Below are 18595 nucleotides of genomic sequence, written 5' to 3' on the forward strand. Positions count from 1 at the left end.
GGGTGCTGACAGGTGGGACTAGATTGGGTTGGGATATCTGATTGGCATGGACAAGTTGGACCGAAGGGTCTGTTTCTGTGCTGTACACCTCTATGACTCTATGTGAATTGGCCATACTAAATTGCCCATAGTGTTCAGAGATGTATAGGCTAGGTACATTAGTCAGAGGAAATGTAGAATAATAGGGTAGGGGAAATGGGTCTGACTGAGTTACTCTCCAGAGGATTGGTTTGAACTTTTTGGGCCAATTGGCCTGTTTCCTCACTGTAGAGATTCTATGATAAATGTGCTGACTGCACTGTTTAGTTTCTACTGTGTGTGCAGGATGTGGGTTTACAAGATGCATATTTTGAAACCGCAGATGTATTTTTGTCACTTTGCATAACAAGTTGTGCAAAGGAGCAGTAAGTGCAGCAACACACCTAGATGATCAACATGTTGGCACTTAGTGATTGTAAGAAGTCTTATTTCTGGATACCTTGTTCACATTAATACTTGTCAATCCAAAGTGAATCAGCAAGGACAACATGTGACAATCATAGAATCCCTTCGACGTGGAAGCAGGCCATTTGGCCCACCAAGTCCACACAATATCCTACTCTATCCCCATAATCCTGCATTTACTGTGGCTAATCCACCTAGCCTGAATATTCTTGGATACTATAAGCCACTTACTCTGGTCAATCCACCTGACCTACGCATCCTTGGACTGTGGGAGGAAACCGAAGCACCCAGAGGAAATCCACACATACACAGAGAGAACGTACAAACTCCACACAGACAATCACTCGAGTGTGGAATCAAACCCGGTTCCCTGGCACTGTGAGACAATAGTGCTAACCATGGAGCCACTGTGCTGCCCATAACAGGAGATAACCTGGGCGGCACGGTGGCTCAGTGGTTAGCACTGCTGCCTCACAGCACCAGCGTCCCAGGGTCGATTCCAGCCTTGGGGGACTGTCTGTGTGGAGTTTGCACATTCTCCCCGTGTCTGAATGGGTTTCCTCCGGGTGCTTCGGTTTCCTCCCACAATCCAAAGATGTGCAGGTGAATTGGCCACGCTAAATTGCCCGTAGTGTTAGGTGCATTAGCCAGAGAGAAATGGGTCTGGGTGGGTTACTCTTCGGAGGGTCGGTGTGGACTGCTTGGGCTGAAGGCCTGTTTCCACACTAGGGAATCTAATCTAATCTAAGAGACCTAGAAGAACTTGAGTCACAGAAACAGACTCTTGGTCCAACTCGTCCATGCCAACAAAGTTTCCCAAATTAAACTAATCCCACTTGTCTGCATTTGGTCCTTGAGCTTTCCTTAACAATATTTAGAGACAGTTGGATTGATGAAGGTTACTTTATCTGCGAAAGAACTTGGTACTTGTAGTAGTCAGGAGTTGATGCTTCTGTGATGATTAGAGTAGAAATTAGTAAAATGGGGTGGTGACATTTATTTCTCTGCAGGTCTAATACACAACACTGGATTTTGCAGTTCTGAAAGGAGACCATACAGAGGGAAGATGGCTAAAGAAATGGCTGCTGAGTGGCAGAGGTCCTGTCGGCAACAGTGCCTGATGTCAGTTTGCAGTGCATGAGGTCCACTTGGTACTAGATCAGACCTTGCAGGACTCTTACTTGCACAGTGGACATGAGGGGTCCTTTGTGACTGTTGAGTGTAGATGGGATGACCATGGCAGTAGGACAGAAGGAAATACAATCTTTTTAAAAAAAGTTTGAGAAGTTTATAAGACTTAAGGGTGCTTCAGGAGGCAGGTTAATGTTGAGGACCAAAAACAGAATGCTGGAGAAATGTCAGATCTGAAGAAATCATTTCAATCGCGAAACATTTACTCTCTCTCTCTTTGTGTCTCTCTCCTCAGAGATGCTGCTAGATCTGCTAGATTAACCTGCCTCCTGAAGCACCCTTAAGTCTTATAAACTTCTCAAACATTTTTTAAAAAGATTGTGGGCTACTTTCTCCAGCAACGTGTGTTTATTTCTTACTTCCAGGATCCACAGCATTTTGCTTAAGCAATGTTATTTAATATTGTCAAGGTGAGATTGGGGGGGGGGGGGGAAAGAGGTGGTTGGGTGGTGAATCCATGATGGGTAAAGTTTGGGTAGGTACTGCCCTCTGTCAGTGGTCCCAGTAAGCTCACACTTACTTGTTTAAGCACCTGGCAATTGAGGCTCAGAACCTGTTGCTGGAATTCCATAGATTCATAGTGTCAGACAGTAAAGAGGTCTTTCTGCCCATCAAGGGTGTACTGTCAATAATGTACAGCTACCTAATTACAAGGGATCAGAATTCTTGAAAAATTAAATGGCAACTGGTGTTCAATCTCTCAGCTCCTGCCTTGGGTCTGCCAAACAATATGGCGACGTCACTCCTGCATGAAGTGGAGATCCCATTTCCCAGTGGCCTAGCAACAGAGGTGGGATCGCAATAGCCAGACTAGTCCTGTCTTAGAATTCTAGGTGCCAATGTGAAAATCCAGTCCATGGTGCCTGCCTGGACTTGGGTTGAATTTACAATCACTTTTGGTTGGACAGATGGGAATTCTTTTAACAATTAGCCCATCCAATTTCAATGCCACACACAAAATAAAAAGACATGGGTGCTGGAAATCTGAACTTCAAGAGTTAAATGTTTCAATTGTTTCCTGCAGAACTTGGAAATGTTAGAAGTGGAACAGGTTTTAAAGGAGGTCAGTGTGGAAAAAGAACTAGAGAGAAGATCTGTAGATGGAGCAGAAGACCGGAGACTTTCAAAGTCAGAACAGATACTGAGACAAAATAGTACAAACAGCGTGGCAATGGGACAAGAAAAGAAACAGCAGAGGTGTGAATGGCAGAATAAGAAACATCCAAAATTAACAATGAGATTTAAATTATTGAGTTCAGAAGGCTTTTTAGAGTATAATTAGATGACAGGGCATAGTTCCTTGAATTTGCATCGAGCTTCAGTGGAACACTGCAGCAGACAGAGGACAGAAAGGTCAGCTTGAGAACAAGGTGATGTAATGAAAGGCAATTTGAGAGAGGGCTAGAAACGAGCATACGTTTAAGTGAAGGAAGGAGGGCACATGTATGGACAGGTGAGTGTGAGCGAGAGACTGCACACAAGGGTGGAAATCAAAGAGTGGGAGTAAGCAAGCGCATGACAGCAGAAGCAAGTTGGGGATAGGAGGACAAGGCAGACAGAAAAGAAAGTAACAAAGACAACCACCAAGGTTGAGACAATTGGAGCACGGGATGCCAAGAGGGAATGCAAGGGGGCAGCAGGAGGGCTGGGGAGGTAGGGGTAAGCATATGACAGTGAGAGTGAGAGAAAAAAAGGATTGTGGGAGGAATCATAACAGAGACAGTTGGAACGTGAGCCAGAAAGAAAGATTAAGAGAGATGACCAAACGAAATTCAAGAACCAAATATAGCATTATCTGTCTTGTTGACCGTTACCACCAAGCTACTGTGACCTGGATGCCATAAATTGATTTTCTACCGATGCTTCAAGATTATGTAACAGACAAAACAGGATGTTCCCACTCACATAAAAAATACTTATTGAAGAGAACAGAGGTAGAACAATATCTAGCCACAAATACACTTTCTCTAAAAGGATTAAGAAGCCTATCTCAGAGGGAAAGTGCTTCATAAATACTCCAAAACATCATGAAATAACACTCCAGATTACTGACTCACCTCACCACCACCACCACCACCACCACCCCCCCCAACCCTTACCAGACGCAAAAGCAACTATTTTTCTCCTCCTGCATTCAGGATACCTTAGCCCATGCTGCAAGTGAGCAGGCTTTGGACATAAGGACACTCCGTAATTAGGTCAGCAGTCTCAAATTTTCAAGCCATTCTACACAACAGATAATAATGAACCATTATACAAAGCTACCTTCTAAACTCTCACATTCTGGAGTAGAAGTAGGTCAATATTTTCCTAAACCATGATGCACAGATCGCTCAGCTGAAACCCAGCAAGGGCCATGAAACTCTGACAAAGGAACTGTTTCATTGCCAGTGAAAAGGATACTTGTGATCAAAGCTGTACCACAGTCTGAACAGCCAGGCACTCTCCTGCTTTGTTCTGCTGGTCCTTTCAGGGTGTGCACCATCCTAGGGAAGAGAACAGAACCACATTTTCACTAAAGTTAAATACGGATAAGCGTTAAGAGTTAAATGCACCACGATTTTACAGTACATAGATAATGGAAAAACATCTTAAGGGCCTCCACAGAGCCACACTTTGAAAGTAACTTGGATAGCGAACCAAAAGGTATTGTGAAAATATTTGGAGAGCATGTAAAATGGTTGAAGGCATAGTTCCAGTGGTGAGGCTAAGCAGTAGTGGGGAGTGGAAGGGTAGAGGCGAGGGAATGCAGGACAGCACCAAGATTAAGTACTGGAGAGTCTTGGAGAAATGTTACGAGGGACAGCAAGGGAGAGGGTGATAAGACCATAAGACTTATGGGCAGAAGTAGGCCATTCAGCCCATCAAATCTACTTTGCCATCCAAATCAGGTCACAGCTGATCTAAAAAACCTCAATTCCACATTTCTGCCTTTTCCTCATTACTCTGGGTTCTCTTACTGATTAAAATCAAATCTGTCTACTTCAGCCTTGAATATACTTAAATGATCCACCCTTAACAGGCCACGGTGGTAAAGATTTCTACAGATTCACCTCCCTCACAGAAGAAATTGTTCATCTATGTCTTAAACTGGGTAACCTCTAAATCGGAGGTTATGTCCTCTGGTCCTAGACTGTCCCATAAGAAGAAACAACCTTTCCATTCTACCTTGTCAAATTCCTTAAGAATCTTGTGTTTCAATGTGATCTCTTCTCATTCCTTCAAAACTCCACTGAGTACCAGTCAAATCTAGTCAACCTCTCCTCATAAGAAAATGCCTCCATAAAATCAACCTGGTGAACCTTCCCTGAACTGCTTCCAATGCCAAAATGTATTTCTTTTCATAAGGGGAATCAAAACTGATGACAGAATCATAGAATCCCTACAGTGGAAACAGGCCATTCAACCCATTGGAGTCTACACCATCTCTCCAAAGAGCACCCCACCCAGATCCCCCCCAACCCACCCCCATACTATCCCTGCGACCATGCATTTCCTAAGGCTAACCCACTTAGCCTGCACAGAGATAGTGAGCAACCAGAGGTGGTAGTGACCAGAAGGGGAAACGGAATCAGCATCAAGAATAATCTAGCTTTTCAGAAGTACAGCTGAGGGAGGAAATTGCAGTTGAGGCAAGATCGGACATTGCACAAGCAAGGAAGGGGAGTCAGGAGAGGTGCTGAGCTGGGTGTTGTCAGTGTAAATGTGAAGCTGATCTCCTCCGTTCCCCCCACTCCCCCCCCATTGTCTGCAGTGATTAAGAAATAGCAGATCCTAGAATTGTTATGGTGTAAAAGGAGGCCATTTGAGCCTTGTGGTTACAGCAGCTCTGAGCGTTTTAATCTTTTGCCATTTCCCTGTAAACCTGTGCTTTTTCCCCTGATTTAAATAATCAATCGATACCCTTTGAAAGTCTCAATTTAAATTGCCACCATCACATTTCCATTAGTTCATTAAAAGTTGCCAGAACAGGCAGACAGAACTGTAAATAAGAAGGCAGTATTCCAAGCCTGAGTTCTGAAGAAGGGTCACTCGACCCCAAAGGTTAACTCTGCTTTTTCTCCACAGATGCTGCCAGATCTGCTGAGCTTTTCCAGCAATTTCTGTTTTTGTTTCTGATTTACAGCATCTGCCATTCTTTTGGTTTTTCTTTAGTATTCCAAGCTTCATTAAAAAGGGTCAGAGTGTACAAAAGCAGCGAGGTCATGCTGAATAGGATGCTGGTTAAACCTCAGCTGCAGCACTGTGCACAGTTCTGGATGCCACACCATAGGAAGGATGGAGTGCACTGGAGGGAGTGCAGAAGATGTTTACAAGATTGGCCCCAGGGGTCACACACGACAGTTTGAGACCAATTGTTGAAGTTGGGACTGTTCTTCTTGCAGGGGAGAAAGCCAAGAGGAGAATGACTAGTCATGTAACAATCAATGGTGGAGTCTCAACATATTAGATAGAGAAAAATTGTCCCCACTTGTAAAAGGACCAAGAGCCAATAGCAGAGTTTCGAGTTTCTTTGCAAAGATGAATCTGGATGTGAACAGGGATTGTCATGCAAAGTTTCTTGGGAGACTCTAGAAGGAATGGCGTGGGTGGAAAGAAAAACAAATATCTGCCAAATGATAGGCTGGGTAAGAGTAGAACTGAGCATGGGCAGTCTCACTGAAATGGACAATAGAGGAAAGAGCCATTTCAGTTGGATAACATGGCCACATGTGTCAAAGGCTGCAGACAGATCAATAAGAGTTCTAGTGCAGGTAATGGCATAGCAGGAAATGTCACTGGATTAGTAATCCTGAGACTAGAATTAATGCTTTACAGTAACAGGTTCACCTCCACCACAGCATTTAAATTTAATGAATAAAATCTGGAATTGAAAGTTAATTTTAGTTAAGGGGAAGCTACTGTTGATTGTTGGTTAAACCAAATGGATTTTTTACATGTTCTTTCAGGAAGGAAATCTGTTGTCTTATGACCCCAAACCCACAGCAACACGATTAAATGTCCTCTGCAACAGCCAAGCAAGCAGAGGACAGTTAGGGATTCACAAAAAATACTGATCGTGCCTGAAGCACCCACATTCCATGAAAGAATAAGACAAAATATTTTCAGAAATCTTGACCACAGCGGCTGTTCAGTTGAGGAGTCTATTCAAGAGTGAGATTTGTAAAGCACGAAGGGAATGTGGAGTTGTGAGGTACTATTATAGTATCAAAACTATTTTTTTACTATTGTCTTTCTCTCATATCCAAAAACGCTGTTACATGTAAATGAACATTTTAGTTGTTTTGTTTTATTTAACCTATTTTTCTAATCAACCTGTTCAGAGTTGTTATTACACACCTCTGGAACAAGTGGGACTTGAACCTGGGCTTCCTGGACTGGGATGGATACTTTACCACCGTATTGCAAGTTTGCAGGAATCCAGATTCCCTAAGTGATTTACAAGTCTCAGTCTTATACTGAAAGTTTTTCTTTCATCACCAAATCAGTGGTATTTCTTCCATCTATTAAACCCTACTAGTAAATTACCGGTGTTTTGCAATTAACTTCCATGCAAAGCCTGTACAGGGCTGAGTGAGTTGTTAGACAAATTCACAGGGCAGTTAAGAGATTGCAGTGCATCCGGAGTCACCGTTCAGCCAGACCGGGTAAAGATGGAAGATTTACTTATTTAAAAACAACTTTAGCGAACCAGATGGATTTAAAAAAAAACAATGGTTTCATGGATGCCATTTGGCTAGCTCTTAATTCAATTTGAATTCAAATTCAAATTTCACCCACTACTGTTGTGGGATTTGAATTTCTGTTCCCATAATGTTACAGTGACATTACTATGATGCCACCACCGCTCCCTCAACCATGATCTTATTGAATGGTTTAGAAGGCTCATATAGGAACAACGCCTGCATCATTCCTCTTAGAGTCAGAGTCATAGAGATGTACAGCACGGAAAGAGACCCTTCAGTCCAACATGTCCATGTTGACCAGATATCCCAACCCAATCTAGTCCCATTTGCCAGCACTTGGCCCATATCCCTCTAAACCTTTCCTATTCATATACCCATCCAGATGCCTTTTAAATATTGCAATTATACCAGCCTCCATCACTTCCTCTGACAGCTCATTCCAAACACACACTCCACCTTATGCATGAAAAAGTTGCCCCTTAGGTCTCTTATATCTTTCCCCTCTCATCCTGAACCTATGCCCTCTAGTTCAGGATTCCCCCACCCCAGGGATATTTATCCTATCCATGCCCCGCATGATTTCATAAACCTCTACAAGGTCACCCCTCAGTCTTCGAAGCTCTAGGGAAAACAGTTCCAGCCTATTCAGTCTCTCCCTATATCTCAAATCCTCCAACCCTGGCAACATCCTAGTAAGTCTTTCCTAAACCCTTTCAAATTTCACAACATCCTTCTGAAAGGAGGGAGACCACAATTGCACGCAATATTCCAAAAGTGGCCTAACCAATGTCCTGTACAACAGCAACATGACCTCCCAACTCCTGTGCTCAATACTCTGACCAATAAAGGAAAGCAGACCAAACTATCCTATCTACCTGCGACTCTACTTTCAAGGTGCTATGAACTTGCACTCCAAGGTCTCTTTGTTCAGCAACACTCCCTAGGACCTTACCATTAAGTGTATAAGTCCTGCTAAGATTTGCTTTCCCAAAATGCAGCACCTCACATTTATCTAAATTAAACTCCATCTGCCACACCTGAGCCCATTGGCCCATCTGATCAAGATCCCGTTGTAATCGGAGGTAACCTTCTTTACTGTCCACTATACCTCCAATTCTGGTGTCATCAGCAAACTTAATAACTATACCTGCTATGTTCATATCCAAATCATTTATATCAATGACGAAAAGTAGATCATCCTTAAGAATGAAGGTTATGTACCAAAATTATATGGGGGATGTCATTTAAAGCTGTGATTAAAATCATTTTAGCATGGTGATGGAGTGGGAACTACAGAACAAGGGATTAAGTCAGTGATATACTAATGAGACAGTATACGTCACTGGAAGTGACACAATGTCACTCGAGTTTGCTCTCTCTCCTGCAGTCTCATGGCAAGATGGAGTCACAAGACATTCCTCAATAAAGTTGGTGTTTTCCTTCCCTCAGTAGTGTGTTAACATGCAGTATGGGCACAATTAGACAAAGAGTATCCCCTGGAGGATTCAAAATATGAAGTCACTAAAAAACTGGGCTTGGATTTGGGAGGGGATAACCAGCAAAAAGACCTTTGGTGTGGAGCTACAGAAATTGGGGGAGAAAATAAATGAGTATTTTGCTCAGTATTTACTGTGGAAACGGATATGGAAGATATAGAATGTAGGGAAATAGATGGTGACACCTTGAAAAATGTCCATATTACAGAGGAGGAAGAGCTGGATGTCTTGAAACGCATAAAAGGTGGATAAATCCCCAGGACCTGATCAGGTGTACCCGAGAACTCTGTGGGAAGCTGGAGAAGTGATTGCTGGGCCTCTTGCTGAGATATTTGTATCATCGATAGTCACAGGAGAGGTGCCGGAAGACTGGAGGTTGGCAAACGTGGTGCCACTGTTTAAGAAGGTTGGTAAGGACAAGCCAGGGAACTATAGACCAGTGAGCCTGACCTCGGTGGAGGGAATCCTAAGGAACAGGATGTAGATGTATTTAGAAAGGCAAGGACTGATCAGGGATAGTCAACATGGCTTTGTGCATGGGAAATCGTGTCTCACAAACTTGATTGAGTTTTTTGAAGAAGTAACAAAGAGGTTTGATGAGGGCAAAGCAGTAGATGTGATCTATATGGATTTCAGTAAGGCGTTCAATAAGGTTCCCCATGGGAGACTGGTTAGCAAAGTTAGATCTCATGGAATACAGAGAGAACTAGCCATTTGGATACAGAACTGGCTCAAAAGGTAGAAGACAGAGAGTGGTGGTGGAGGGTATTTTTCAGACTGGAGGCCTGTGACCAGTGGAGTGCTGAAACTTTATTGCTGGAACAGCACAGCAGGTCAGGCAGCATCTAGGGAACAGAAGATTCGACGTTTCGGGCACATGCCCTTCTTCTTGAAGAAGGGCATGTGCCCGAAACGTCGATAATTCCTGAAGAAGGGCATGTGCCCGAAACGTCGAATCTTCTGTTCCCTAGATGCTGCCTGACCTGCTGTGCTGTTCCAGCAATAAAGTTTCAGCTTTGATCTCCAGCGCCTGCAGACCTCACTTTCTCCTCGAAGATTTCAACCAGTGGAGTGCCACAAGGCTGGGTCCTTTACTTTTTGTCATTTATATAAATGATTGGGATGTGAGCATAAGAGGTACAGTTAGTAAGTTTGCAGATGACACCAAAATTGGAGGTGTAGTGGACAGCGAAGAAGGTGACCTCAGATTACAACAGGATCTGGACCAGATGGGCCAATGGGCAGCAAGTGGCAGATGGAGTTTAATTCAGATAAATGAGAGATGCTGCATTTTGGGAAAGCAACTCTTAGCAGGACTTATACACTTAATGGTAAGGTCCTAGGGAGTGTTGCTGAACAAAGAGACCTTGGAGTACAGGTTCATGGCTCCTTGAGAGTAGAGTTGCAGGTAGATAGGATAGTGAAGAAGGCGTTTGGTATGCTTTCCTTTATTGGTCAGACTATTGAGTACAGGAGTTGGGAGGTCACGTTGCAGCTGTACAGGACATTGGTTAGGCCACTGTTGAAATATTGCATGCAATTCCGATCTCCTTCCTATCAGAAAGATATTGTAAAACTTGAAAGGGTTCAGAAAAGATGTACAAGGATGTTGCCAGGGTTGAGTATTTGAGCTATGGGGAGAGGCCGAACAGGCTGGGGCTTTTTTTTCCCCTCAGTCGGAGGCTGAGGGGTGATCTTATAGAGGTTTACAAAATTATGAGGAGCATGGATAGGATTTATAGACAGACACTCTTTTCCCTGGGGTCGGGGAGTCCAGAACTAGAGGGCATAGGTTTAGGGGGAGAGGGGAAAGATATAAAAGAGACCTAAGGGGCAACTTTTTCATACAGAGGGTGGTACGTGTGTGAATAGGAAGGGTTTGGAGGGATATGGGCCAGGTGCTGGCAGGTGGGACTAGAATGGGTTGGGACATCTGGTTGGCATGGATGGGTTGGACCGAAGAGTCTGTTTCACATGCTGTACATCTCTATATCCTTTGAAGAGGAAACAGAAGTTCAAGATTGTATGACAACAGTGGCCAAGTTAGGAGCAGGGGATAATACCTGAGCAGTAGCAAAAACTGTACTCAGGGTAGTCTTCAACTTATTACTTTTAAGTGAGACAGATAACCCTCACCATATGATGTCATTCTAAGTTCCCAAACTTGCACTTAATATTTGATATTAGGGAGCAGGTTAAAGTAATATATTGTACCTCTCCAAATTCTGGGTCCACCTTTCCTATCATTCCCAAGTTTGATGTTGCAATCAGTTTTCCATCCTATTCGAGCACTAAATCAGCTGAATCCAAAGTCTCAAAGGATGTACATTCCTCTATCATGCCATAAAGGAAACATACTCTGGGATCACACACCATCCTGACTTGGAAGCATATTCCTTCATCATTGTTGGGTCAAATTCCTGGAGTTCCCACTTTAACAGCACTGTAACCCAACCACGCGGACTCCTGCAGTCCAAGAAGGTATCTCATCACTACCTATTCAAGGGCAATTCCAGTTGGAGAACATATACTGACCTTACTAGCAACTCATGAATGAAAGAAAACTGCACTGATCACTTAATGACACAAAGTTAGCTTAAAGTTTAACTTAGCAACATGTCCAAAGTATAATGTAATAAAAAACAAATTCTGAATGGTTTATTAAATGGCAATCAACCAGCAGAGAACTCCTCCTCCATTTCCTGACATAGCGTGTTTTCAAACTGCAATGGAATGACTTCAATTACTGTCTCTCATTTAGTACTATCTCAAGGGCGTTTTTGCAATACTTATAGCATCAATGAGCTTCAGAGCTGGAATTTTAAACCAGCTTCAACATGTATTATTAACGTTGATTTCTTTTGAAGTTGTAGCCGAGGGCATAGAACAAACCTGACATCGGAATAATTTATGTCAGCATCACTAGCTGAACCAGAAACATATCAAAATTTGTTTTCCCATGTGATCGGTGGAACTTGAGAAAAAGCCTACGGTAGACTAAAGTGAAATTTAATTTGAACTATAACTAACAATGGCTTCTTGCATGGCAGAGAAGAAGTGTGTTTGGATAAGAGCAGTACATTGCTGGGAGGGGGGCGGCCTTGAAGCATTACTGTGCATAATCTTTTAATTTCAACTTGCTATTTAAAAAACAAATAACTTTTCTGTATCCAAAACCGAGGGGGCAGGGAGATGGCAACTGTTTCAACGGGCTCGGTCATCATTGGGCAGAAACAGGTATACTCTCACTCTGAGGACGTTTATCAAATGTCTCCTCATAACTAAAACCCTCCTGGTGAACCTTCCCTGCATCTCTCAAAGCATCCACATCCTTCTGGTCGTGTGGCGACCAGAACTGTAATATTCCAAATGTGACCTAACTAAAGGTTTATACATCTGTGAATAACTTGCCAACTTTTATAGCCGATACCCTGGCCAAGGGAGGCAAGCGCGCTGTATGCCTTCTTGACCATCTTATTTACCTGTGTTGCCATTTTCAGGGTGAAAGTGATGTGACATGATCGGCCAATGATCTGCTTGCCATCACACTTGAGTGCACCATCTTGGAACATAGTCAGTTGGATTTCAGGAAAACAGGCCGAGAATTTGTGACATTCTACAGAATGTTTGTGAGCAAATGCCACTTGTAAGGAAAGCTCAGACAGGAAATTGAGCTGAATCGTAGATTCAAATCCAAACCAAGCTGAATCATCATAGTTACAAGACTGCTCTTGATTCCTTTGTTTAATATTCCTTAAAGAGTATTCAGATACAACAAAAGTTCCCACACAGTGATCTCTCACAGACAGCTGTGACTTGCATGAAAATTGCTATATATGCAATTTATAATAAAATCTATTGTGCTACTGTCTTGCTCTTTCTAAACCATGGCCATAATAAAGTAAATGTTGCCTTTCAGAGCATTCTTATCGTACAGTGCTGCTGATTGCTGAGTGTTAAAATTAAATGAAGCTCCAGGAAAAACAAAGGAGTCATTGTAAAATATCACCATCCACATGTTCAAACCCTCAGCATTCTTTTATTTTCGTTTCCAGCACAGAAGTGAACTCCCTTGTGGGTCAAAATACATTTTCTGCAAGTATTCAGCTGACGAGACAGACTTAACATCTACAGCAAGATGTTTTCATAGTTCCCAGATTACTTACACCGTGCATCACTTGGAAACTGTCAGTGTTGGGAGCTGGATCCTGATCTGGATCAACTCCGACTCTGAAAGAGAAAGAGGGTAGTAAAATAAGTCAGGAGATAAACAGTAAATTGAATTAAAGACTGGTTTAGCGATATCTGCATCTCTCTGATCATCCTACAAGCATTGAAAAGATCCAGTCTCCACACTGAAAAGTTTCTAATAATAAAAGAAAGGCAGGCCCCGACTTTCTCTTTTGCAAGATGAGCGTGCGTGTGATTGGTAAAAGGAGAGGAAACTGTGTGAATCGATCACATTTGGCATCAATGGAAACCTGAAAACTCAGTTTTTAAATCAATACTCAAGATGAAAAATCATTTAGGAATCATTTTGAACTTGATTTGAATTAAGCATGTAACGTAGAATGAATTTCTGCAGCTTGTAGTATACAGCAGGACCTTTGAAGCAACTGGATCCCAGTTGTGGACACTCACACTGACACTATCATGTCACTGAAGATGAAAGAGAAATAATTTATTCTCTCGGTGAATAGCCAAAAGGCCACATGTAGTGGCTGGTACTTAAGTGTGTACATGTGTGTGTCACACTGTGTGGTCTAAGCTGCAAGTTCAGTGCTAAATATAACAACCCTAATCAAGTAGAGACTGTGGAAGATTGTCAGGCTTAGACAAACAAAGCAATGTGCAAGTAAAGTTGAGTGAAAAAAAAAGCACATGCAGCTTCTTCCTAATTGCTCCAAATTCCCTGTTGCATGGAATCAGGCAGCCCCTTGAATCTCTTGTGGCTCTTTGAGCAGAACTAATACATTTGCATGACCCTACAATTGTCCTGTGCCTGTGTAATTTGCAGAAAGGAAAGAGATAAAGTGTCATCAAGGTCAAGTCTGTGTTTATAGCACAAATAAATCTCACAACAGAACAAGAGGACTATGGGAGGAAACTGGAGTACCTGGCAGAACTATGCAGACATGGGGAGAACAAGCAACCTCCACATAGCCACTGTGCCGCCCCTTATTACTGCCATCAGCCTTCGTTACTGAAACTGCTTTTGTAGTTACTGAAGGTGAGGAATGTTGGTGCAAATGAATGGATCACTTTCCATTTCAGGCACCCATTTTTAACACCTCCCACCTTGGTCAATGACATAGTTGGATGTAGAGCAGAGCTGCCTCCTACTCTGTCCTAATGTCACTCTGACGACAACAGGTGCTGTCTATACTACACGTTCTGAAGCTGATGTGTGAAACAGTGCCAATTTAAGGACCGTTTACTGATTGCCAATAGGCACAACCGGAGGCCCAAACTCATTTCCATAGGATTCTTCCAGGCTGAGGAAAAGGTTAACCCATCATCAAGGGTGGGTTTGAGCTGAGATTCTCAGGAAAGCCCCTGCCACCATTCCTCCTCATTCTTCAGAAAAGTATTTATATCATGTAGAGATGATGTCGCCAACTGTGGCTCAGTGGATAGTGCTCTAGCCACTGACTTACAACGTTCTGGATTCAAGCCCCATCCAGGACCTGAGGACAAATATCCAGGCAGAGACTCCAGTGCTGCACAATGAGGGGTTGTGCTTTAAGAGGCATTGTCCATTGCGTGAGCCAGCAAACCTTGTGTAAAAAAATCCCACTATACTATTTTGAAGAAGAACATGGAGTTATCCCTGCTACCCTGGAAAAGATCTGTTTTTTTCATAAACATCAGAACGACAGATTACTTGACGATTACATCTTATAGTACATTTCTGCAATTTGGGTGAAATTTGAAAGGGTTCAGAAAAGATTTACAAGGATGTTGCCAAGATTGGAGAGTTGAGCTTTAGAGAGAGGCTGAATAGGCTGGGGCTGTTTTCCCTGGAGAAGAGGCTGAGGGTGACCTCGTAGAGGTTTATGAAATCATGAGGGGCATGGATAGGGTGAATATACGGGGTCTTTTCCCTGGGGTAGGGAAGTCCAGAACTAGATGGCTTAAGTTTAGGGTGAGCAGGGAAAGAATTAAATGGGATCTAAGGTGCAACTTTTTCCACGCAGAGGGTGGTAAGTGTATGGAATGAGCTGCCAGAGGAAGTGGTGGAGGCTAGTACAATCCCAACATTTAAAAGGCATCATATAAAAGAGTAAATGAATAGGAAAGGTTCAGAGAGATTTGGGTTAAGTGCTGGCAAATTGGGACTAGATTAATTTAGGATATCTATTCGACATGGACGAATCGGACCGAAGGGTCTGTTTCCATGCTGTACATCGCGATGACTAGGAATGGTTTTTGAAATAAAGGCAAGTGGTGATGGGTTAGAGCTGCAAAAGGTTTGCTTTTTAAACAAAAAAGTCATTCTGGAACAGTGATATAAACATATCCATTTCAACAACACACATGATTATAGTCAAGTGCTTGATGTTAATAAAATTGAGTGTCTATACTTTGAGTTTACGACAGGCAGTGTAAACACATTTAGCCTAAAACCGGCTGTTTTGACTTCAGTGCAGAAGAAAACAAAAGTTTGTTTCTCAAGGGAAAAACGTTCACCTGTAGGAGATGCGTCAGTTCAGTTTAGTTCAGTTGAAAGGGTCATTGCAGCAGCAGCATTTTACTAGCTTCTGAGGCTTCCAAGCCAGGAGTGTTTGGGATAGAAGTTGAGTCAAGTCTCTGTAATGGATTGAGTTGGGAAACAGGTTGAAGTTTTGTTTTAATGTTTGTGTCAAGGACTTTAAACTATAAGGTATATACATGAATGGGTTGTTTTCTTTCATGCAAGAAACTCAGGTTTTCTTGAAAGGATGTCATTAGCTATGTGTTTCAATAACTAATTGCCATGGTTATTAAGTAATCAAATTAAAACTATGATCAATCAAGCCAGTTTCATTCTGGGATCAGTCTTGTCCAGTATTAACATAAGCTGGAATCAGAACAAACATTATAAATGTCAAGTCTTTCTATTTAGACAGTATCTTAACTTTGCCTCACAGATCCTGGCTGTTGGAATCCACCACATTCCAACACTCACCACAATTGCCTGAAGAGGAACATGCAGTTGTTTGAATAGCTTTTTACAGGCTGGACATTCACTACTTAATGGTCTGGGAAGGTTTGTACAGGCCAGAATGTTCACCTCCAGCATAGAAATACCAACATCTGATTGTTGTAATCCAGAGCCACCATTGTCGTGCCACCAACTCTTCCCCACTGAGTATAGACACAGCATCCATAACATAGAGATGACAAGGGAAGCTGGGGCATGGGAACACCATCACCTCCAAACCACTGGCCACCCCAACTTGGAGATATATCACAGTTCCTTCATCGTCATTCAATCCATACTAACAGCACAGTGAAAGTGCCTTCACCACATGGGAATGGAATGGTTCAAAGCAGAGGTACAACAATGCAACCTTGAAGGATATAACAATTACAAGACTTGCTGTTGACACCTAGAATAAACTTTGAAAAGAAAGACAATTCAGAATGTCAGCCCGCATTGGACAGAAGACCCGTGAAACTTCATTTTCAATGGTTTATACATTTTTTTCCCAGAGGCACTGCTGAACTCCAAATGTCAATAGTCTGAATGGCAACTGTCAGACTGTCAAAAACAGCATTTATTTTTCCTTCAAGGAAAAGGTTTCCATTTAAATAACCATCCAATACCCTCTGGATGCCTCAGTTCACTCAGTGTCCACAACACTTCCAAGGCAGTGCATTCCAGATCTGAATTATTAGTTGCACGAGAAAGATTTTTCTCACATCACATTGTCTGATTTTGAAAATCACTTTGTATGCGTCTTCTGGATCTTGTTCTTTTTACGAGCAGGAACAGTTTCTGCCTATTAACTCTGTCCAGCCCCTCAAGATTTCGGAAACCTCTGTCAAACCTCCTCGTTTTCTCCAAAGACAATAGCCCCAATTTCTTCAATCTACCCTTATAGCTGATGTTCCTCATCCCTGAAACCATTCTTGTAAATCACTTCTGCACTCCCTCCAATGCATTCTCACTCCTGAAGTGCGATGCCCAGAACTATACACAATCTTCGTGTTGAAGTCTAACATCACCTCTTTTATCTTGTACTCCATTCCCCGATATATAAAGCTGACCACACGTTTTGCTTTATTTACCAAGCTCTCCACCTGTGCTGCCACCTTCATTGATCCATGCACATATACACCAAGGTCTCTATGCTCCTGCACCCCTTACTCAGTCCATGACTGTAAAATGTGAACTGATTGGAGTTAAATGTGGTTAGCTCCCCTCCCATCACCAGTTTTCCAAATTTTATGTCTCTCAGCCAACATGCGCAGAACGATAACAAAGCGTTTGCATGTGTCTCTGTCTGCAGAAAAGATCTTGGGAGTGCATGGGGAAGTGGTCAGAAATGAGGGAAAGAAAAGGAGGGAAGGAAAGATGCGCAAGTTTAATGGTTCAGAACTGAACCCAACAGCTTTTGCCTACTTCTTCTGACAGACAGACCTCTCCTCACAGGCTTTTGGGCCTAGCTTGTTGGGTGAAGCATAATTTTTCAGTTAAATATTTTGCGCCAGTTCTTTGGCTTCTTCAATAATGCAGACAAACACTGAAGAGATGATAGAACTTTCCGGGCAGCCATATTTCATATCTCATTTTGATTTTCCCTTTTACTGCATTCATCTTTCCTGTATTTGAGAGTGTTGCAATGGAAACACCGTCAGTGACTAGGGATTTGGGGAGTGGGGTGGCATGGAGGCCTAAAAGTACTTAGGGTTTGGTTTGATTTGATTTGTAACATGGATTCCAACTCCCCAAAGAGCTCCTCTCTTGGTCTCATGCTTACAGGAAGAAACAGCCCAATATGTAAGAAATCGAAGCTACACAGAAGAAAAGCGAAGACAAAACGAACGAGCATGTAGACACACAGCACAAGTATCGCCAGGCAGCTGGGAAAGATTGTTTGCACTAGTTGACGGGAGAATGACACAGGGCCTGCTCCACACAGGCCTAGAAAAGTAGAGATTTGATTATATTACATGCTCTCCTTTTTTAGAAGCAAACCATAGGCATTCAGGGAAAGCCAGAAGTACAAGAAGCAGGCTGAAGTCGGATGATAGGACATTCAAGGATTAGCTGGCACTGGAGAAAAGAGAGAGTGGTGTTAATTTCACAGCACACTGTAGCCAGCTCTGTGCATCACCTGAAGTAGCTCCAGTGATCATCAGCCAGATCCTCTGCTGAAGGAACCCGGTCACCAACTCTGGGGGTGGCATAGCACAAGAAAATGTCAGAATTACTTCGGCACAAACTCAGTAAGCACCTACCTCGTAGACCCTAACAACCCGCTAAGAAACAGGTGTAAGCATCCAATACACAATAGACTCTTAAAAGAAAACCTGACCCTCCACAATGTCTTTCCAACAAGGCTTACATCCTATGGAAGTTCTTTTTTAAAAAAGAAAACCAGTAACACGAATAAACAAAAAGGGTGGTGAAACGGTCTTTGGCTTTTGTCTAGTTCCCTCGGATAATCCCTGGTTTTGGTTTCTTCGTTCAAGGGACGTGTTTCTCTCTGGCTAGGTCATCATTTATTGCTTCTCTCTCATGGGGGCACAATCCCTGTGTATATTTAAGGCTGGGATATGTAGATTCCT

General features: G+C 42.7%; 1 protein-coding gene across 3 annotated transcripts in view; it reads right to left on the reverse strand.

The window, feature by feature from the left end:
- The window catches only part of slc9a7 (solute carrier family 9 member 7), a 143929-nt gene that overhangs the window by 20767 nt on the left and 104567 nt on the right, over window positions 1–18595 (reverse strand). For 2 of the 3 annotated variants that reach the window (XM_043692310.1, XM_043692312.1), the window contains exons 13-15: window positions 18142–18201; window positions 12985–13048; window positions 4039–4121 (exon numbers count right to left, since the gene is read on the reverse strand). In XM_043692310.1, the coding sequence (XP_043548245.1) occupies window positions 4039–4121; window positions 12985–13048; window positions 18142–18201 (207 nt within the window). The remainder of the gene's footprint in view (window positions 1–4038; window positions 4122–12984; window positions 13049–18141; window positions 18202–18595) is intronic. The other variant, XM_043692311.1, reaches the window with a different exon arrangement.

The sequence above is a fragment of the Chiloscyllium plagiosum genome, chromosome 6, assembly GCF_004010195.1.
Source record: "Chiloscyllium plagiosum isolate BGI_BamShark_2017 chromosome 6, ASM401019v2, whole genome shotgun sequence".
In the NCBI taxonomy this organism is placed as follows: Eukaryota; Metazoa; Chordata; class Chondrichthyes; order Orectolobiformes; family Hemiscylliidae; genus Chiloscyllium; species Chiloscyllium plagiosum.